At 37.7% G+C, this 22,557-nt stretch overlaps 1 protein-coding gene across 3 annotated transcripts in view; it reads right to left on the bottom strand.

The window, feature by feature from the left end:
• Positions 1 to 21,947, bottom strand: part of C5 (complement C5) — a 51,377-nt gene extending 29,430 nt beyond the window's left edge. The window contains exons 1-19 of one of the 3 annotated variants that reach the window (XM_073314964.1): positions 21,269 to 21,947; positions 19,725 to 19,917; positions 18,465 to 18,627; positions 17,732 to 17,802; positions 16,651 to 16,742; positions 13,912 to 13,994; positions 13,606 to 13,696; positions 12,852 to 12,957; positions 10,094 to 10,220; positions 9,618 to 9,733; positions 9,212 to 9,412; positions 7,799 to 8,002; positions 6,323 to 6,532; positions 4,848 to 4,997; positions 3,750 to 3,879; positions 2,808 to 2,873; positions 1,874 to 2,074; positions 1,545 to 1,635; positions 265 to 341 (exon numbers count right to left, since the gene is read on the bottom strand). In XM_073314964.1, the coding sequence (XP_073171065.1) occupies positions 265 to 341; positions 1,545 to 1,635; positions 1,874 to 2,074; positions 2,808 to 2,873; positions 3,750 to 3,879; positions 4,848 to 4,997; positions 6,323 to 6,532; positions 7,799 to 8,002; positions 9,212 to 9,412; positions 9,618 to 9,733; positions 10,094 to 10,220; positions 12,852 to 12,957; positions 13,606 to 13,696; positions 13,912 to 13,994; positions 16,651 to 16,742; positions 17,732 to 17,802; positions 18,465 to 18,627; positions 19,725 to 19,917; positions 21,269 to 21,348 (2,452 nt within the window). In that variant the 5' untranslated portion in view covers positions 21,349 to 21,947. Of the gene's footprint in view, positions 1 to 264; positions 342 to 1,544; positions 1,636 to 1,873; positions 2,075 to 2,807; positions 2,874 to 3,749; positions 3,880 to 4,847; positions 4,998 to 6,322; positions 6,533 to 7,798; positions 8,003 to 9,211; positions 9,413 to 9,617; positions 9,734 to 10,093; positions 10,221 to 12,851; positions 12,958 to 13,605; positions 13,697 to 13,911; positions 13,995 to 16,650; positions 16,743 to 17,731; positions 17,803 to 18,464; positions 18,628 to 19,724; positions 19,918 to 21,268 lie in introns of those variants that run through there. The other 2 variants (XM_073314963.1, XM_073314962.1) reach the window with 2 other exon arrangements.
• Between the last annotated feature and the right edge of the window lie 610 nt (positions 21,948 to 22,557).

A 22,557-nucleotide genomic window follows, 5' to 3' on the forward strand; every position in this document is an offset into this window, starting at 1 on the left:
ACAGGAATAGTGTCCCTAGCCTCTGTTTGCCAGAAGCTAGGAATGGGTGACAGGGGATGGACCACTTGATGATTACCTGTTCTGTTCATTCCCTCTGGGGCACTGGCATTGGCCACTGTTGGAACACAGGATACTGCGCTAGATGGACCTTTGGTCTGACCCAGTATGGCCGTTCTTATGAAAGGAAAATGTCTTGGAAAAGAAAACTAAATCCAAAAGCTCATTAATTATTTTGGTTACCCGTACTGAGGTCGCAATGCTTACCTTTATCTGAAATGCCAACACCTTGTATTTCCCATGTAGTCAGAGAATCAGGCAGAGTCACTGAAAGGGTCTTTGATCTACATTACAAATGGTTTTTGAGAATTAGTGAATTTTATAAATTATTATTATTACTTTGTTAATACCAACATTTGGCTCAGCACTATACAACATGCAGGTAAAGACAGCCTCTGCCCAGAGGAGTTTGCAGGGTCAAAGGTTCAGATAAGCTGTACAGGAGACCTAGAGCTGTTGACTTAGAACACAGAACACATTTTTGTCTGATTAGGCTTGGTATTGGTTGGCCTTGCAGAAATCAGAGAGTTTTTTGAACTAATATGAACAAAAAGAGAGCTGGGGCCTGACACTCTGGGAATAGGTGGTCAGTTTCCTGTACAGAGACATAATGGAAAAAATGTCAAGGGGAGTCGGGCCCAGCCACACCAGTGATTGATCATCTACCTTCCAACTGAGACTGATCAAGTGAATATACGAGCCAGCAAGTGGCTCAGCTGGGGAGAGGAACTGTGGAAAGGAGGGTGATGTCACTAGCTGGCACTGAATGGAGAGACGTACAGGGAAAGGACTCTGGGATCCAGCAGCCTACTTTGGTCCAGGGAGTAGCTTTGTGTTCATATTCCTGGAGTGAGGAGACAGGCCACCAGCCTACAGTTCTTATAGTTAAGGGCAGTATCATAATGCATATGCACAAGAGGATAGAATTTAAGTTGCACAGACTATCTTAATTCTGGCATTTCCTAACTTTGGAGTGCTTTAATGTTCTCTTAACAATATTTTAAAAAATGGAATAAATATACAATTCTAAGAAACGATATAAGAATTCATATCATGGGAGGAGGGCAGGAAAACTAAAAAAAACCTCTTTAAAAAATATGGTCAGTCTGGTCTGCAAATGGTCTGCAAATTCATAGTAACAGTATTTGCCCCCTTGTGAGTCAATATGAACCCTCTCCACTGAGGGTATGTCAACACTGCAAGTGAAAGTGTAATTGTAGCACGGAAAGGCATACCTGTACTAATTTTAATCTAGCTAGCATGGGTATGCCTTACCCATGCTTCAGTTACACCTTCCACAAGGTAGGCAGCATGATCACTTCCCTCAGTCAACAGTAAGGGAGTGAATTAGGGTTTCTTTCTCTGTATTGAGAGAGGCTTTCAATAAGAGATGGATATCCTAGTTCAGAAAATGGGGCACCTCAGATTCTATGCAACAACTGAGCTATTGCAAGTCAGATGACATTAAATGGTTCAGATTATAGTACCCTGGAGGAACTTGGTGGACTTCCCATAACCAGCTTTCAGGGAAGTAGCTACGAATCTCTGCCTTGTCCAATTCCAGTAGAGCCTTAAAATCTGAAAAGAACAAACAAATAAAGCAATTCAGAGATTCCTAAGGCTTTCCACTCACAACCTCAAAAATCACTGTTTTTGACTTCTGTGATCATACAGCCTAGAATCTTTCCTTCTGTTTTTCTTGTTAAAATAAAAAAATGGATTTTAATGTTCTTACAAGAAAGCTGTCATTATCCTAAAACAACTATATACACCCTCATAAATGTATGTATACATTCACAGACAGTTGGAAACTTACGCATTCTTGCCAATATTAAAACTTTGTAGGTCCCACTCTCCCGTAGTTTTGTTGCAAATTCACAGCAATCCTTGAATGCTTTTATGCACCTAGGATGACTCTTAATACGCTCAACTCTCTGACCGCAAGTCTCTTTGAGAGGAGATTCTTTTACTCCACCCATACAGCACTTCCGAATCTCTGGATGCGAATATCTGGATGCTGAAATAATAATAAAATATCTTACATAATCCCTTCCTTGAGATAAAATACTTTTAAACAAATGGCTGTAACTGGTCATAATGAAGTAAATTTTCAATCATTCAGGTAATCATGTACAACCATGATAAAGGTGTAGCTTTCAGGAAGAAATTAAATTTGTCTTTTTAAAAATCCCAGTGTTCAAAGTGACCTCTCCATATTATTGTGAATCAAAATTTTAAAACAAATAAGGAAAAAGGATGGAAATGACATTTCAAAAGAAAAAGTCAGCCACAAAAACCATAACTATGTTTTTCTCGCCTATGTTGCATGAATTGGTGGTCTCAGTCCAATCCTTAATGGATCGTATCCATATTAGAAATGCCACCAGCACAACTGGCAGACCTTGTGAGCAGAGGTCAAAAATTTAAAGGGCAAAAGGACAAAAGCACTCTTCCACCCCACGAGTAGGTCAAGATTGGGACAGACTGTCATGTTGTTAATTTGTATTGTGGTCATGATTCAGCAAGGAACTTAAGTAATTGCTTAAATTTTAAGAATGCGCTTAAGTCCCACTGACTTCAAGTGAAGCATGTGTTTAAGAGCTTTTCTGATATGGGTCCTCTGACAAATCTGAACAATGACATTGCAATCTAGCTCTTCCTGTGCACACTCAAAATTTAAACCTTCATATTTCTGATTTCTAATGTACAGCCTCTTTTTTTCATATATTCAAGCAAAACTTTTGGGGCACCTCTGTTTTGTATTTCCTCTTCAAAGCTGGATCTTCTTGGTCTTACAATTGCTTTACAACTTTCGTCTGTTAAAAAAACCCCAAGAACATGTTATAATATTTTTTTCCACTAACTCATTCCAGCATTAAAATAAACCAGTGAAAGTATACTATAGGACTGATCTGTGAATTTGGCAAGTTTTGTTTTGCAGAACTACTAACCGTGGTATTTAACCTATCATTTAAATCAGCTTCTATACCAGATGACTGGAGGATAGCTAATGTGATGCCAATTTTTTTAAAAAGGCTCCAGAAACAATCCTGGCAATTACAGGCCATTAAGCCTAACTTTGGTACTGGGCAAACTGGTTGAAACTACAGTAAAGAACAAAATTGTCAGACACACAGAAAGCCTTTGACAAGGTCCCTCACCAAAGGCTCTTAAACAAAGTAAGCAGTCATGGTGCAAGAGGGAAGGTCCTCTCATGGTCAGTAACTGGTTAAAAGATAGAAAACAAAGGGTAGGAATAAATGGTCAGTTTTCAGAATGGAGAGAGGTAAATAGCGGTGTCCCTCATGGGTCTGAACCGGGACCAGTCCTGTTCAACATACAGTAACTCCTCACTTAAAGTCGCTCCGGTTAACGCTGTTTTGTTGTTAAGTTGCTGATCAATTAGGGAACATGCTTGTTTAAAGTTGCGCAATGCTCCCTTATAAAATCGTTTGGCAGCCGCCTGCTTTGTCCACTGCTTTTTCTAATTGCAATGAGGCACTCTAGGCCCTAGAATCTAAGGTATGTGGTTTTTTTTACCATAATTACAATCCTTACTGCATTTGTATTTATGAGACAATGATTCCAACATTATTCTTCCTCACTGTATAATTAAGCTCCAACATAATAATTGTGAGCTATGCTACTTGTAGAAAAACAGATTTGAACTTTCATGTGTAAAGGATAAGTACCTGCTACTTTAGAGTCATCTGCATTAGCATTGGTTAGAAATGTAAGCCCAGCTAATCGGAATACATCAACATTGTTCTGCCCTCCTCCAGCACCACATCCAAGATCACTCTTTTCCAAATCTAACAGTACCTGTTGAAAAAAGTAAGCGAGGAGCTAATTTCAATGTGAAATATATTATATGACTGAAGGGAGCATTATGGACCTGTGCGGATTAACAAGTCATTTAGCCAGTAAAATGATATAAGACTGACACAGAAATACATTGTATTCAGTGTTGTTATAGCCATGTCAGTCTCAGGATATTAGAGAGACAAGGTGGGTGAGGTAATATCTTTTATTGGACTGACTTCTGTTGGAGAGAGAGAAAAGCTTTCAAGCTTACACAGAGCTCTTCTTCAAGTCTGGGAATCTTACTCACCTTGTATTTAGCTGTGACACTCTGAAGAAAATTGCCAGATCTGAAGATGAGCTCTGTGTAAGCTTGTCTCTCTCACCAACAGAATTTGGTCCTGTAAAAGATATTACCTCACCCACCTTGTCTCACAAAAACACATTGTTATTTTTCTCTTCTTGTACTAAACTGTTGTGTAGTGCTGCTGTAAAATGTTAAACAGCTGCTACCTTTCACCCCTGAGGTGGCATTCTTTCAGCTGCAGGTGAAGTGAATTCTACATAAATCTGTGAAAACAGAAATCCTAGGTTATCTACTGAACAAGAACATTACATGCGACAGCAATATGAGCTCCCACCTTACTACTCTACCAGTGTGGCTTAAAAACCGGACCTGCAGAAATCACTACTAGGACTGAGGAGGGGAGTTCAGTCTCTATGCCTATTCAATCATGGAGCTCTCCAAAAACAGAGCCAATCACTGTGGATTTTTTGATGATGAGAACTGGGCTAAGCCCCACAACTCATTTCCATAGGGCAAACAATAATTGAAAGGCAACTATTTTTGATTACTACTGACCTCAGCTGGATTTGAACTAGTAACCTAGAGGTGAAAGGCTCTAAATCCCATCACCAAGCCTTCTGAATGCATGCAACATAACACAAACTTTTAAACTATCACTATATATTTGTGACTATTACTTAACTCTTTCCATAGACTTCTTTCTTGTTCCTGTGATTCCATATATTGCCTTATCGATAGATGACAAAGCAACAAAAGAACTGAACTGGGTTTTCATGTTAATTGATATAACCTTGCGCGGCTTATGAGAGTGTTCGTTTGATAATAACTGAACCTATAAAAGGAAAACAAATATGGGTTACTGTGACGCATGGCAAGAAAGGGTTAAACATCCTGCAGGATAAATGACCCAAATTCAACCTTTAGACAAGCGTTAAGTAAGTAAAAGGTAATTAGGGCCATTCCATGTCAGATAGGCTAGAACTTTGAAATGCAAACCTGTATTGTTAGAAATTAGAGGTGAGACTAATTGTATGTGTGTACTTATATCATGTTAGAGGTTAACAATGTAACCAAACAGTCCCTGTCTATGCTGTATTCTGTTAATTCAGAGATCAAAAGGAAAACTTAACATTTAAATGAACAATAAATATAGTAATATCACTGTATTCATCTTTCTTTGAAATGTCTAGCAAATCACCTGCAAATGGTGGAAAACGGGCAATTGCCTATATAAATCCCTGTAGCTAATTACTAGTGACGCTTAGGAAATAGGTCTACTTCAAAGTTTCCACGATTGCCTATTGTTCACTTAAGGACTCCGAGTTGTCAAGAGAAGGCCTGGAACTGTATAAAGGTCTCTTGGGTCCTGATCATTTTTATCTCAGATCTGCTTGATGCTTCATTCAGGGGAAGCTTGAGTCATAACACTGAGATCTCCAGTCCCATCTGGATCACCCTGAATATAAACACTAGACTATAATCTATGGACTAATTCTGAAAGAACTCTTTGCAACTACAAAGCTCACCATCTCTACTATGAATCTGATCTCAGAACTGTACTCATGTCTGTACGCATACTGCTCTTTTAACCAATACTCTCTCTCTTTTCTTTTTTAATAAATTTTAGTTTAGTTAATAAGGATTGGCTCTAAGCATGTATTTCGGTAAGATCTGGAATATTCATTAACCTGGGAGGTAATGTGTCTGATCCTTTGGGACTGGTAGAATGTATATGATGAATTAGATTTTCAGTAATCCTCATCATATTTGACTTGGGTGTCTGGGTGGAGGTCTAAGACTTTAAGGGTTACTTTAAGGGATCTGTGCAGTTGGCTTCTGGGTAACCAGTAAGGTATTATAGAAGCTGTTTTGTGCTGGTTTGGTAAATCTAAGAATAGGAATATCAACTAGCTTTGGAGATTGTCTGCCCCATTCTTTGCAGTTTGCCTGAATTGAGTAACTTCAGTGCAGCTCTCCTGGGACTCCAGTCACAGTTACTTAAAAATAATTAAGAGATTTGAAGGCTGACATTAACATGTGGGGAAAACATTAGAGAAACTGTGCAGCTCTGAGGGTAGAATTTTGATGATAAAACAAACGGACCACTTAATTTGAGAATGTTTATGGAACTTTTAATACACCGACTCATACACTCACCTGGAGGCTATTCCCACACTTCTGTTCTATATTCAGCCAAACTGAATCTGCTACTAATTCTGCAGTTTCCTCTCCAGTGACAATGTAGTAGACAAGGAGACGGGCTGAAGGAACCATTTCTTGCGTTAGCTGAAAGTTTAGATTTTCATAATCTGAGCTCATAATCCTCTCCTGAGTTCCAAAACTTACTATTTTCCCTTTGGATAATATCTATAAAATGGGGAGGGGGGGAGAAAACAAAAAAGAAAGAAACTAGTCCCAGCAAATGTTCCTGACTCCCTAGAAAAGTCACTTTGGCAAAGAGAAAGATTGTAGATAATATACTATTTGTGTATCTTAACTGCTGAAAAATAACAAAAAGGAAATTAAAAAAGTTAAATCTTACTTTTAGAAATACTTTTGCCCTTTTGTATTGATTTTTACATGAACTCAAATCACTTTGTAAACATAAATTAAGCCTCACAACAGCATGTAAAATTGGCAACTTTATCTTGAATTCAGAGCATACGAAGAATCAAGCATTTGAGATGCTTAATGTAGTCTACCTTAAATTAATGTAAAAGAGAGTTGTGTCAATTGAAATAGTATTGTTTGTTTTAATATAAACAGATTGTAATACAACTGAAGTAGCACTTTTTTATACTGTACATCGTCCTATAAGCCCTCAGATACAATGTAATAGTGTACCTGAAAAAAATGAGGAGTCTAATATATCAAATATTTGCTGGCAGTGTGGGGAAGTTTATCTTCCCCTGTTCAATGGACCAAATTTAGACAGTGCAAGGAAAAGGACATAACTCCCCATTCCCAAACAGAAGTGGATATGCATTGCAAATGCTGTCTTGATGAGTGCCCATAATCTTGCCCATAATCAACCATATACATACACACACAGCGCTACTGAGAAGATTCTTGGTGCTGGGATCATGAACTATTTCCCTACATGAGTGTATGACTTCCAAGAGAAGTAAGCATGTGTCTTAGTGTTTGCTGAATGACGGTCTTCAAATCAGGAAACTGTCAAAAAATCAAGTCTACAAGCCCTTTGCTGCTGCCCACTGCTGCATTTTTGAAATGTTGAAGTTCTGTGGCACACTTACTTCACAAGTTTCAGAGTAGCAGCCATGTTAGTCTGTATTCACAAAAAGAAAAAGGAGTACTTGTGACACCTTAGAGACTAACAAATTTATTTGAGCATAAGCTTTCGTGAGCTACAGCGTACTTGAGGCTGCTGACAAGCAATTAACACAATGCTGATACAAATGCAGACTGATTTTTCCTCTCATTTTTACAAGTTCTCCCCATGTCAAAATTAAGGTGTAATACAGGAGCAATGGGGGAAATGTGTGTCGCTGTCTGAACAGACCCTGTTCCGCGGTTAAATATAGGACTTTGATTTCTCTAGTGTTGTCGATTTGGCACCTTGTACTAAATTACAAAACAATGTTTTAATGTGAAAATACATCTGTTACTTACCAAATAGCTGTAGCAATGTATTTTATGAATATAGTGGCTATGTGGATACACTTTAATGCTTATATAATCCCCCACACGTAGTAGTTTATAGTTTGAAGCCCAGTCAATGTACAGATAACTTTTGCTGAGCGATGAGTATGCTTTTGCTTCATAGTTTCCAGTAGCCTGATTTTCTTCTGATAGACTTGCATCTGCAGTTTTTAGCTAAAAATTATATAAAGTGCATACAAAGATTTAATACCAACAAACATTCTGATAATGTTTTGTACAATGCCTTTTATCCAGCATCTAAAAGCTCTTCGTCATTAATCAAGTAAACTTCACAATAGCCCTGTGAATCAGGAATTATTAAAGTCATTTTGTAAATAGGTAAACAGAGTCCAAAAGAGGCTCATGGCTTGATTTCAAGAGAACTAAGCACCCACAGCTCTCGAGTCAGTGATAAAGAAAGGATCACAAGTCAGGCATGCTGACTCCCAAATGCATTCTTTAATTATGAAATTATACTTCCTCCTATTAAATAAATAATAAAATTAAAATTTAATATAATACGTATACAGGATGGATTAAGTAGTTCTGATAAAATGACAGCCAACTCAAGCATTTGTCTGAAATTTACCTCTGCACATTCTGGTTTCAGATAGATGCCAAAATCCCAAAATACCATCTTGTCCCTCTGAGATGGTCAATGAACAATTAACAAAGGGAAATTCTATGAGAAAGCCTGCTTTGAATAATTTCTAGGCCGAGATAAATTGGTTCATGTACATTTGGATAACCAGTATCTGAAGATTTTGATGTTTGTATGAACTGAACCTTTTGAATTAGGTGATCATCTTTAATATATAGACAAATCAATTTCAACCATTTCACATTTTCTTTTATAAAAAACTGTCAAATCCAAATAAGTAAAAAAACCCAAACCAACAGTAAAGATTTATGTATGTATACATATAAGTGGAGAGGAAAAGGTCAACAACATACTGAAAGCTACTGTCATTTTGATTAGACGTCTCCAGAATGAGAAAAAGCACTTTGAGGATTTTTATTGTTAAGCAATTCATTTGGATTTTTTAATTTTAATTTTAAAAGTCTATTGCAACTAATTAGGATACACACCTATATCTGTATTTGGATTTGTTTTGTTTTCATTTTCTCTTTTCCTCACTGTTGTCAGCAAGGGATTAGTTTCAAAATAGTTTAATATACAAGTAACTTTCCTCTAACGCAGTCGTATGTGGTAGTATTGAATATTTGTCACAATCCCCCTGTTAGATTATAAAATTGTCAAATTTTCTAATCTACTGGTTTCGTGTGTAAAAACTTCCCTTCTGTATTTCAGACTGGCCAAAGTAAACAGTCAGAGAGTACATACTATGCAAGAAATAGAGCAGTCAGAAGAATTTAACTCACTTGAAATTCTAGTGCTTTGCTAGAAGATGGAATATTAACCACAAATAAAGCAGTTCCATCATTCACACTTGTTTGTCTTGTCCCAGCATCTGAGCCTTCTGGTACCAACTCAGTTGAATCCATTTGCTCATCAAATACATTTGCACTGAGAATTACAGGGAGGTTCCCCACAGGCTGGTCCAATGTATCCTTTACCTGAACCTGATCATTAGAACAGAGAAACTTTGCTATAAAAATGCTATTATTCTTTAAATGTGAGCATGAGCAGGAGTACCTTGGCAGAAACAGTCTCTCCACTTGTCACAGTACTTCAAGAGAGTAAATGGGCAGGCAGATCTCAAGTAACATCCATTAAAAAAAACATTATATATTATAGCATACAATCATACTGCTTATGTTAACTAACCTTGATGAAGAATGGAAGACCAGGCTTCAAAAATAGAGGCGTAGCTACCAAGTTCAATTTGTAGGGAGATAGCGCATATCTGACTTCAGCAAATTCACTTTCTTCACTAAGTCCACCTAACAAAAAAATATTTTTCTTTTGAGAAGTGTCTTCCAGGGATCCCATTTTCTCCCTCAGTAGTCCTGTGTCATGGCAACCCAAGCCATTTGTTATACTCAGGCCTGAGGAGTCTTTGTACTCAAGGATCAAACTTTTATCAATATGAAATTAAATTAATAAAAACCTTAAACGCTTTTTAAAAAACATGTAAAATTGTGCTGGCGATGTTAAGTCATCCTTCTCATATCCTTTTGGTAAAGGAGATTTCTGAACACAAAAGAAGATCTTGGGCCAGGAACCACGCCTAAACTTTGTATTTTATTCAGATTTTCACATAAGTATGTTCAAATGAGGGACTAAAAAACCAAAAACCCTACCTGTAGTTTCTAGCACTGTTACAGCAATATACAGGTATGACCCATCTAGCTCTTCTAGGCTTTGGTAGCCTATTTCCTTAACTGCATTTTTACTATTAAAATCGACCTCTGCAACTCCATCAACTATCTGGTAATAAAACAAAAATAAAGATAAACAAATTATGCTTCTGTACATAGTTTAAAAATAATCTCCAAAGGCATGGTGTACAGTGTCTGTCTCAGATGTGGACATGCACAAAATCTGTTTACAGCAGAGACCAAGGATAAAAAATTCTAACAAAGGAGAACAAAGTTACTCCCCTGAAAATTAACCAAGCGATAGTAGATGTTCCAAGTTGTGTCCCTGAAGCCAGCAAGAACTAAGAGCACTACATATCCAAGCAATCTTCTCTGAGAGCCTTCCTGTTCCATGAGCAAAGGAAGAAAGAACGCAAATGATTCTGGAAGTGCACCAAGAGCTAAGTAAGTGGAGGGCTTTGGTTTTGTGGAACACTGGTCCACCTTCTCTGAGGAGAGGAGGCTGTATACTTTGGATGGTCTCCACCTCAATAGAAGGAAGACCAATCTTCTCAGTGATAGGCTGGCTGGAGTAGTCAGGAGGAGGTTAAATTAATAACAAAAGGGAAAGATAAGATATGAGCACTCAGCACAAAAATCAAAATATTGAGAACAAAATTAATCAAGGAACCAAAGCACATCAAGAGAAGAAATTTTTGAATCGCCTATACACCACCGACAGGAGCCTGGGAACAAACAAGAGGAATTGGAATTGCTTATTTATAAGCATAAATTTAATCTAGTTGGTATTACTGAAACCTGGTGAGATGATTTGGATGACTGGAATGTTAAAATCAACAGCTATAACCTATTTAGGATCAAGTGGGCAAAAGGGGAGGGAAAGTGGCACTCTAGGCCCAGGCCGCTGTGGGAAACTGCAAACCCTCCACCCGCCCAGGGCCGAGGCTCGGGGTGCCCAAGAGCAGCCCCCAGCCCATGTACATAGCCCCGGGTCACGCCACCCAGGGCAGGTGGAGGGTCTGGGGTCCCCACAGCAGCCCAGGCTCCCTAGGCAGCTTTTACTATGGGCTGTCTCTGGCTTCTGGACTGGACAGGGGGTGGGGCCTCAGGGGAAAGAGGAGCAGCAGAGGGTGGGGTCCAGTGGTGGGCCCACCTCAGCCCCCCCTTCAGAAAGGCTGGTGCCACTACCAAGGGCTGCACTTCATGGCAGCGGAGCTGATCATCTTATCATCTGATCATCTTATCCCCTTTGCCCCTCCCTCCCCCATTCCGGAGCCCCTGTCTCGAGAAGGAATACAGAGGTTATTCTACCTCTGTATTTGGCAGTGGTGAGACAATTATGGAATACTGTGTCCAGTTCCATAGCCCACAATTTTTAGAAGGATGTTGATAAATTGGAGATGGTTCAGAAAAGAGTGACGAGAATGATTGAAGGATTAGAAAACATGCCGCAAAGAGCTCAGTGTATTTAGCTTAACAAAGAGAAGGTTAAGAGGTGACTTGATTACAGTAGGGCTCTTCAATCTAGCAGAGAAAGGTAGAACATAATCCAATGGCTGGAAGTCAAAGCTAGACAAATCTAGAGAGGATGTAAGATGTAATTTTTTAACAGTGAGAGTAATTAATCATTGGAAAAAACTTACCAAAGGTCATGGTGGATTCTCCATCACCAATAATTTATTAAATCATGACTGGATGTTTTTCTAAAATATCTGTTCTAGAAATTATTTTGGGAAGTTCTATGGCCTGTGTTTCACAGTAGGCCAGACCAGATGATCCTGGCCTTGGAATCAATGAATCTATGCAGAGGGGGAATCATCATTCACTCAAGGGAGACACCGATTTGTGTCATGACTGAATGACTGAGCCAAAAAGCTAGACTAACCTGAGAAGAGAAGGGCGATTCCAAAGGACACCCGGTAAATTTGGAGTTGTCTAGATCTTGTTAAAAGATTAATATTATTACAATTAATTCTGTATTGAATTTCCTTCATTTGCTTTTTAATCTTCAGTGTAAAAATTATTTAATGAAAGTTATAGACATACATTATTTACTTAAATGGCCAGTTGAGCCAAACTGAAACTGCTTTCTGTCTGTCTGAGACATCATCCACTAAGTTTCAGTCCAAGGTGAAGTTTTATGCCTCTGATAACAGCAGTTTTAATGGATGTTAGAGATGTAAATAGAGTTTAAAAATAGTAACCGTTTAACCTATTAAAATTCTATTGGTTACATGGTTAACCATTAAGGAGTTCACATAGGTGGAGAACTAGGGGAAAGGGGGTGCTGCAGCATCCGTTTTACGCGGGGCTCCGCTGCCGCTTGCACCCGGCATCCCGGCCCAGGTCTCTGCTGCCTCCCCGTGCCTGGGATCCTGGCCCCGCCAGCCACCTCCCAGAGTCACAACCGCAAGCCTAGCCCAGGTCTCTGCTGCCTCCCCGCGCCCAGGGTCCCGGCCACCAGACCGCACCCAGGGTCCTGGCTGCTGGGACCCCGGATGTGTGGGTGGGTGGGGGGGCAGCGGAGTTTAATCGTTAAGACCGATAAGACTGTGCTTATTGGTTAACCAGTTAAACTTTTACATCCCTAATGGATGTGTTGACTTTGAACAACTGAGAATGCAAACCATTGCACTGGCCTGCAAAGGCCTGCTCCAACTCCCATTCAATTCTATGGAAAGACTTCAGTGGAAGCTGTATCAGGCCTGAACTCAATAAAAATGGCTTAGCTTTTTCTTACCTCAGTTACGTGCATTGCTTTTTTCATCATCCTTTTTTCAGTTCCTTCAATTATTCCAAAACGCATATAAACATCTGCCCTGGTGACCTTCTTGTTATAAAAATACCTTGCAAACAATAAAAATACTCCTTTAAAGTTGTTACTGCAATGGACGCAGAAAAGCTGAACATAAAATATCATATGCACTTATTTTTAATAAGCAGTCAAGCTCTGAACAACAGGTGGCATGGAAAAGAGATGGTCTTGTATGTACTCTGTCAAACCCTCTGACTAACATACAAACCACTGCTGATAAGTACTGAAGGAAAGTGCAGCTATTCCTCTTCCACTGCAGAAAGGACTTCAGTGATATGACTTTTTGAGGAGAAGGTAGGAAAAAGATGGGAGGACCTCTCAGGTACATCTAGCCTGCAGCTGGGGCCATACCTCTCAGCCTGGGTAGATAGACATGCTCTACCTCTGCTCAAGCTAGTGAACTAAAAATAGCAGTGTGGACACTGCAGCATGCGCTTGCCACATAAATATCGATCCAGCAGGTCAGGCAGGCTTGTACTCTGGTGGCTAGCCCCTGCTGCAACATTCATGCTGCTATTTTTCGTGCACTAGATTGAACAGAGGTAGCACGTTATCTACCCAGGCTGGGCGGCATGCTCCCTGCTGATGTGTAGACATACCCTTAGAGACTGGGGGATTCCTTCCATTGAAGCAAAGAAAAGACAAAAAAAAAATTAAAATCAAGACCAAATCTCCTTACCTAGCTTTAATAGTAATCCTGAATGTCTCAAATTTCTCAGAACTAATTATGTTCTTTTCTGGTTCTATGGAGATGAAAAAGCTTGGCATTGCTGAAAATTAAGCAGAAAGTTAAATATAACAACTTAAATGTAATTTTAAATATTAAGCAATAGCAACATGAAAAGATGTCATTGAAAATGGTCCAAAGATTCAAAAGTATGTTTAAAAAGATTTTAATTGCATACTTAAAGGGATTAAAAAATACGGCTATTACTTTCTTACTTAATATTCAGAATTGAAAAACTCAGGAACAATCATATATTACCATATTCTTTGACTTCAAATTTTGCAACAGCAGAAGTTGTGAAACTCTTTTTGTACTTAGCTTCAATCTTCCAGACACCATACCTATAAAAAAAAAGACGTTTTCAAGATGAGAATTAATTTTGTATCCAATAATATAGTTTTTAATAATATAGTTAATAACTCTAATTTAGAGACTGCTTCAATAAATAATCTACAGTTTTGTGTGGTTTTTGTGAGAGAAAAGCCTGCACAAAGCTGCACATATGTTCCTATCCTAGTCATGCAGGCAAACTTTGACTATGTTCCTTTTTAACCCATGTACTACAACTGCATTGTCTTCAGTAAAGTTGTAACAAGGGTTAGTTACCATACATTAGTTTAAGATGGGTTAAAAGTACTTCTTTCCACAGCCTTAAGATTTATCTACACTAGATTTTTTATTTAGAGTTGGCTGATTGCTAATTAACTTGAGGTAGTTTTAATATTTGTAATGGCTAGTGTGGACACTCCCCAAATGCTTGCACTTTATCCTGGAACAAACATTTGGGGTTAGGGCTGGACCAAAGGGTATGTGTTAAACTGTATCCATGTCTACACCAGGAAAATGTGTATTGTTAACACATGTTAAAATCCTAATGTAGATAAGGCAAGTTGTAGTTATAACATGGTAGCTGGCTGAGATGTTAAAAATACACCTTTTTTCCTCATGATGACAAGGTCTGTGTGTTGATCTACTAATAAACAGCTCTTGTAGTGCAGTGGGGTGGGAGTAGGTATTGTTTCATATTCTCTGTGTATATATAAAGCCTGCTGCAGTTTCCACGATATGCATCTGAGGAAGTGAGCTGTAGCTCACGAAAGCTTATGCTCTAATAAATTGGTTAGTCTCTAAGGTGCCACAAGTACTCCTTTTCTTTTTGTGAATACAGACTAACACGGCTGTTACTCTGAAACTTGTAGAGACTGCATCTTAAACTGCAAGCTGTCAGTTTTGGGTTAAAAGTGTTAGGAAAAGATGTATTTTTAACACGTTTTCGGATCAAGGATATCCTCCAAAGGGGGCTTGTACAACTCCAGTGGGTCTGGTACATGTCTGGGGCTCGCAGACACTAACACAATATAAACAAATAATAATAATAAGTACCGTAGAACCTCAGTTATGAACACCTCTGAACTGGAGATTGTTCGTAGCTCAGAAACGTTTGTAACACTGAACAAAACGTTATGGTTGTTCTTTCAAAAGTTTACAATTGCACATTGACTTAATACAGCTTTAACCCTCAATTTAAACAAAACAAGCACAGAAACAGTTTCCTTATCTTGCCAAATCTTTTTTTTAAACTTTCCCTTTTTTTTTTTGTAGTTTACATTTAACATAGCACTGTACAATATTTGCTCATTTTTTAAGTCTCTGCTGCTGCCTGATTGCGTACTTCCGGTTCCAAATGAGGTGAGTGGTTGACTGGTCAGTTTGTAACTCTGGTGTTTGTAACTCTGAGGTTCTATTGTACATAAAATCAGTGCCTGAAATCATTGGGGTTTAGGTTCCCCAGTCCAAACGATGTAAGGCTACTGTTATGAGAAACCCAAGACCTGACAGGGATGTGAAATCAGTTTTTTTTAAATAACTGAAAATACTGTTCACTTTTTCTAGGGGAAAAAAAATCAGTTAAAACACTCTGCTCTAAATCTCCACTAGTACCACTTTGCCCACCCAGTGTACTTGCAGCATCCCCTACAGGATTCAAGGAAAACGAGGAGGCATTTATTTTGGATTTTATTACTGCAAAAATATATCTATTCTTGCCATATAATATCTTTCTAACCCTACTACACACACACAGATTATATAGAGAAAAAACAACAACAAATTGCCTGTTTAAATGTTCATACAGTTACTTTCAAACTATAACTAGCACTAGTGTTTGAGTGTATCTAAAAGTTCTCACTCCTGGAAATAGTTGGGTCTTTGACCTCATGCCTGAGTCGGAGTGAAGAGAGAAGAGTTGGAGAGAAGAGTTGGAGAGAAGTCTATAGTTTTTAAAAATTTTCTCAGGCATTGGAACATGATCGGCCTATCATTCTGCTATAACTGCAGCTTTATACATCAATATCTTCACCTGCCACTTCTCCCTACTCCCTTTTCCACTGTGGCATTTTCCATATATATCAGAAAGACAAGGAAGTGCGCCTCCTATACGGCTACCGTTAATGCTGCTTTCTGATTTGACTGATAGGAAGAGAGAGCATGGCTATTATTACCCTTATAGCATGGCTGATATACACAATACCAAGAACTCCACACATGCCTCTCCTCCTCCTCCCCTTCCCATTTACACACATGCCCCCCCAAAAATGTAGAACTAACATGACATTTGCTGCCATCATATAGTTCACTCTGCTTATGATACAGCCATTCTCCCACACAGTCTGTCTTGTCTATTTAGACAATATTGGCTCATTATTTCCTTGTACTTCTGTCTGTAGCCATCTGTGGTCTCTTGTCTTATACATAGACTGTAAACACTTGGGGACAAAGACTGTCTGTCTTTTTGTTCTGTGTTTGTACAGAGCCTAGCACAGAGGGGATCCATGTTTTGGGCTCCTGGGAACTACAGTAATACAAATAATAAATAATAACAGTAATAATAAAAATGACTAGAAATTTCAAGTTCCATGTAACTCAAGTCCCCTCCATATCAGCAAAATGCAGTTTCAACGTTTTTGAGAAATGGCATTAAAACAAACATAAGTCTACTTAGGATTCGAAGGAATCTTGAAGTCAGGAAAAGATATAATTCCAGTAAAGTCTTCCTCTTCTGTAATATCCACTTTTACTCCTTCTGGATCCTTTAGATCAAAACAGAAAAACAAAAAACAAAGAAGTTACAGACAGGTGAACATCACATGCTCATATGGCACATTCAGAGGAGAGTTAGTCTTTAGTGACTTCAGTGGGAGCATGATCAGGCTCATTTTTTCTTCAGATTTTGTCCATTTCACAGAACAGAAAACAAACCTTTTTCTGAAACAATTCCTATGCTGAAACTGCACCTTAATTTTATAGACTCTTCACCAACATGTAGAACTCCTCAGCCTGATGCATTGAGATTTTAACGACACAAAATTAAGACCTAATTCCGAAAAACAAATGCATATGAATAATTTTACACACCAGGGTAATCTCAATGATATTAATTGGACTGCTCCCAGGCATGAAGCTAATCATGTGCTTAAATGTTTTCAGGATCATGCCCTAACTTTGAAATTGAATCCTCTGGTGAAATGTGTGATACAGGAGTTAAAACAGCAGTAAACTGTGAACTTGGGAGTGACTAACTCACCAGAATTTGAAACTCTGGCAAAACATCTGACTGGTGCTCCAATAATTAAATGAATTTAAAAGATAGTTATCACATGATGCTCAATATTATCACTATTATATTACTGTGGTAATGACACTAAAGCTAATATTGAGACTATTGATTCCTTTGCATTTGAAATGAAAGAAATGGCAACACCAAAAACAACTTACATGCAATGAAAACTCTCCCACAAAACCTTTCTTTAGAGATAAGTGGTAAATCAATTTTTTCCACTGAGGCTACTCTTGAGATAAGACTTACAAAGCTCTGTCCAACTGTGCTAAGTCACTTTTAGGACTTCTAAAAGGTTATTAAATTGCAATAGCAGTTTCCTGACAAGCACTGTTAATTTTTTAAATATGTGGAGATCAATCATTTTTCATACTATAGCAGTGGTTTACTATTGAACTATAGTCTCTTTACGGTCTCCAAAATGCCAGTATTATTAATTAAATTAAATTGCAACAGACTCACCACAAAAGTTAAGACAGTTTCTCTTCGGGCTGGCTTCAGTTCTTCATTCAAAGAATAAACCCTGATTTTCACTGTAAGAATTATTTATAATAAATTTTAAAAGGTTCAAGTAACCTTAAGCTTCTATACATATTTATTCCTAAAAATCTTCAGTATTAAAGGATATTCTTGATTTGTTGCATATCTGTAACCCCCACTACAGAAATACATTGAGCCATTTATTCATGCTATCAACATAGACAGATTTTGTATTGACAACTGCTTCAGATTAAATCATTAAAATCCATAATAAATTCTTTAACTTCCATGATCCAGCATTCCATTTTTCTGTGGGAGGAAACTACTATAAACTCAGTCTTGACAAAGACAGTAATCCAATTAATTTTTTTCAATGAAGTATTTCTTCAATAATATTTTTGAACATATTTTCAGCAAAGATCTTTCTCTTGTCCTGTGTGCCTCAGTTTACACATGTGTTAAACACTTCATGGTGTAAGGTGGAGAGCGGGAATGAAGGAAGGAATTTTGCAAGAAATAATTAGTTCATAAAGTGCTAACACACTGCAAATTATTATTTTGATGTTCAAATAGACTGTCTGCTTAGATAGCAAGCAACTGGTGAAAATCCAGCAATGTGGTTGATCGTTTAAAGTAAATTTAAATCCTAATTCCTTGGCGACATAGACTCACTTTAAAGCTTTAAGCCAAACAGAAGAAACAGACATTACTGTACCTGACTGATCAGGAGTATAAATGGGTTTGTCCGTCTGAATAAAGAGAAATCCATTTTTATAGGTAACTGGCATTTTTTTCTCTCTTGTAAAATGTGAAGAACTAGCTTCCAGATACACATACAGGACTGAACTCGCTGATCCTAGCAAATCTTTCGGTTGAATCTGCCAGGGATTGTGGGGAGAGACAAATAAATATTGGTAAATATTAAAATAATCAAACTATGGCTTTCCCCTGCATTTTTTGTTGAATAGAATATCTGAACGATAATTAGCATTCTGTTGTTAATTATTTACTAAATACATTCATCAACACCAGCATCATGAAGGAATTTCTTCTCCATGTTCACAATGTATAAATGGTCATGAGCTCTACATTGTGGTTCACTTTTTTCTGAGGCACCATTTACTGGCCATTTCCAGAGGTAAAATACATGACTAGAGGGACCTACATACAGTTACTGTATAACTCATTCAAATTCCATTTCACTCTAAGGGTGAAATCATGGCCCCATCAAAGTTAATGGGAGCTTTGCCATTGACTTCAACGGGGCCTTAATTTCACCCCTAAACTAGTTAGCATGTTTCCTTAGATTGAGCACACAACTAATCAATCTTTTCCATACTCATTGTTTGTCCCTTATTTAACTTTTCCTTTTTTTCCTTGTTGAAGGTTTAATTAGTTGGATGCTTTAGTATCTCTAATACCATTAGTTCAATAAAAAATATAGAACACGTCTGTCTGGTCCATGGAAACAAAGAACATGTTTGGATAACTGATGTGATCATCAGCATGATAAACAGATAATTGAGAGATATGACCATAGGCATTAAAGATAATTAAAGCAATATTCTTTTGGAGCAATGATTCCTATACTAAAACTAATTGTTTTTTATATTAAAACTTGAACAAACCTTTTTTCTTGCTGATTTTATCTCCTTGGGCATAACTGCACCAGTGAAAGAAAGGGTGTGACTACACTACAGAAAAATGTCACTTTGAAAGAACAAAATTATATTTATACTTTTTTTTATTATTTTTGGCACCTTATTCTCCACTCTATTATACCAGTTTTACACTTTCATAGTGGAGGATTTCAAAAGAATTACACTTACACAAAATGGGTGTAGCAGACTGGAGAATCAGGCCCTTTCTCTTCACAATTAAAGAAACTGGATACTTGTCATAGTGGAGTCAATCCAACCTATTTTTACAGTCAAATGCAAGATAAGAGAGGACAAGAACTGTTTTGAATACATACTGTTAAGGTTACAGAGCCTTGGAATTTGTTGGCTGGAGATAATTGGGTGTGGCCAGAAGCATAAGTAGTACGCTTATCTGGAAAACTTTTAATAGAGATGCTGACAGGAAACGCAGTCTCATATCCAAAAGCTTGAATTACCACTTTCTCCGATGCTAAAATACGAAAGATCTTTGGTGCTGTAATAACGTATCTATAAAATTTAAAAAAATCATACAGACAATGGAACTGTCAGTTTCTTTTGTACTTATTTTCATTTTAAATTAACTTAAAGGTATACAGTCAAAGCTGACAGGTTACAGATCTGATCTACTTCTATTTATACTAACATTTTCTATTAAAAATGTTTCCTGGATAGTAAAAAAAAATTACAAAATGGGGATTCAACAAGAGAACTATATTTATGAAGAGTTATCATTTCCTTCAATAGGTGCCTGGTTATGGGAAGTTCAGTATGCTTATAACCCAGTACACAGTTAGTTCTTTCTAAAGAGAAACCCCTGACACAATTCTAAAGTTCACCCCTGCTATCAAACAAAGCCTAATCCTTGTAATCAGAAGATCTCAAAATTGCAGTAGATTCTATTAATTATAGACAGGAACAATGTTTGAAAGGCCGATCTCCTGATAAACATGTTTTTAAAATGCAAATTATTTTTTGTGATAGAGAATCCTTCAGTGCTTTTGAGAAAGTAGATTGTATGTGTGTCAGACAAAACTCTTCTGATTAGAACTCTCTTTGTTTCAAGTGAATATGTATTGAGGTATTTAAAATAATCTAGTAAAATAATAGGGGCAAAACAACCTCAAACAAACCCCAGTCCTATCCTGTGAAAACTTACACACGATTACCTTTACTATTTTGAGTACTCCTGTCGAAATCAACGAAACTATACTTGAACGTGTACATAAATGTTGGCAGAATTGGTACCTAAATTCATATAGTTCTTTTTAAATTGGAACGGCTATCATTGCAGAGCAGCACATACAGCATTCAATGTATATAATCACAGTAAGTCTGTTTGTTGAGAATACTTCTGAAGTTTGTTGAACAAATATTCTGTGCATGTGCAGTAGTCATCTCCTTTGTTTTAAATATCAAAAGCAGCTGGATTCTCTGCTTTCTAAATTTTTTTTTGTAGTTATAAGAAGTCAGATAAACACTACAGTGTATTATTTTTAAAACATATTTAAATAACAGCTTACAAATAAGAGTGCAGTGAAATATGTTTCCATGTACTTTAGACAGTCAGGCAAACATTATTTTTAAATTATTTAAAATTTGCAGCACCCTGGGATCATTCTCCTGTCAACACAGGCAGAACCACCAATGCGCATGAAGAGATGAATATATCCCTTTGGGTTTGTGACAGCAAATAGAGCCCAATTCCGCAGTCCTTTCTTAGGCAAAACTCCAACTCAAATCAGCGCTCTGACTGAGCAAGAACTGAAGAATCAGGCCCACATAATGCCTTTTGTGTTGTTTGATTGATGGCTATCATCATCAAGCAATATTTCCAGTAAACACACCGTGTTTTACTTACGTTTGCTCCTGACTCAAACTTCTTCCACAAAAAGCCAAAATACAAATGAAGCTTAAAATATTCATGCTTGGCACAAGCATGAAACCAAAAACCCTAGTGAAACTTTGATGAAAGGGTATTTGGCTTCTGCTTCACTCAAGTATGTTTGTGTTATCTGTATTTATCTAAAGATTAATCATTAATATCAGATCTCTGAAAATACTGCTTTACTAAACACTATTTCCTCCCTCCCTATCTTATGGCTTTGAAGAACGTCAGCACAACTAAACCCCCTAATTTAGGCTTCATTCTGCTTTTGATCTGTGCACAATTACAGGGATATCAACATTTTCAGAAAGGAATGTTTTGATTGTTTAATTTGAAAATGACATTTGGTTTAGAAATTTATATTATAAAAAAAGTCAAAATCAGAACAAAAATGTTTCAGTTAACCTGAAACACATTTTTTAAAATTTCATTTCTTTGGAAATTTTGAAATTTGACATTCTGTTCCAATTTGGAATGAACACAAATTTGGAAATCACAGAGTATCCCACAGAACAGAACATCTGGGTCCCACACAGCTCTCGTAATTTATTACCAATAGCTACTTTTGATTGCCACAGAATCTGAACACTGTCAATTGTCTTATTCTGCTGACCTTTCCAAAAATATAACCACCAAATGAATGGTGTACCGCACAATGAAGAAGATTTACAGAAAGAGTTCCTTACACTGAGCAATGAACTTGATTAGGATGAAGGAAACAGTACTATCAATCAAGCTACTCTGTATCAATTTCACCGTAGAACTTCTGCCAAAACCAGTGGTGGGCAACCTGTGGCCCGCGGGATACATGCGGTCCATCAGGGTAATCTGATTGCGAACTGCAAGACATTTGCTGACACTGACCGTCCACAGACATGGCCCCCTGCACCTCCCAGTGGCCGTGTTTTCAGTTTCTGGCCAATGGGAGCTGCGGGGGGATTGTGACTGCGGACAGTCAACGTCAGCAAAATGTCTCGGAGACTGCAATCAGATTATCCCGACGGACCACATGTGGCTTGCAGGCCGCAGGTTGCGCAACACTAGTCTAGACCCTTCCCAAGCCACCTCCTCCTCCAAATGTAAATGACAGTGCATGTATCCTCATATCCTATTAACAATCAATCTTAAAACAAAAAATAAATATATATCAACAAATTAATGATTCAGCTGAGTCAGCAGCTTAAAAACTTATCTGTATTTGGTCATCTCCTCGCCTTGAGGCAGTTTTGTTCGGTTTATTCAATGGTAGTATTAAATCCTAA

The sequence above is a fragment of the Lepidochelys kempii genome, chromosome 16 (genome assembly GCF_965140265.1).
Source record: "Lepidochelys kempii isolate rLepKem1 chromosome 16, rLepKem1.hap2, whole genome shotgun sequence".
Lineage (NCBI taxonomy): Eukaryota > Metazoa > Chordata > Testudines > Cheloniidae > Lepidochelys > Lepidochelys kempii.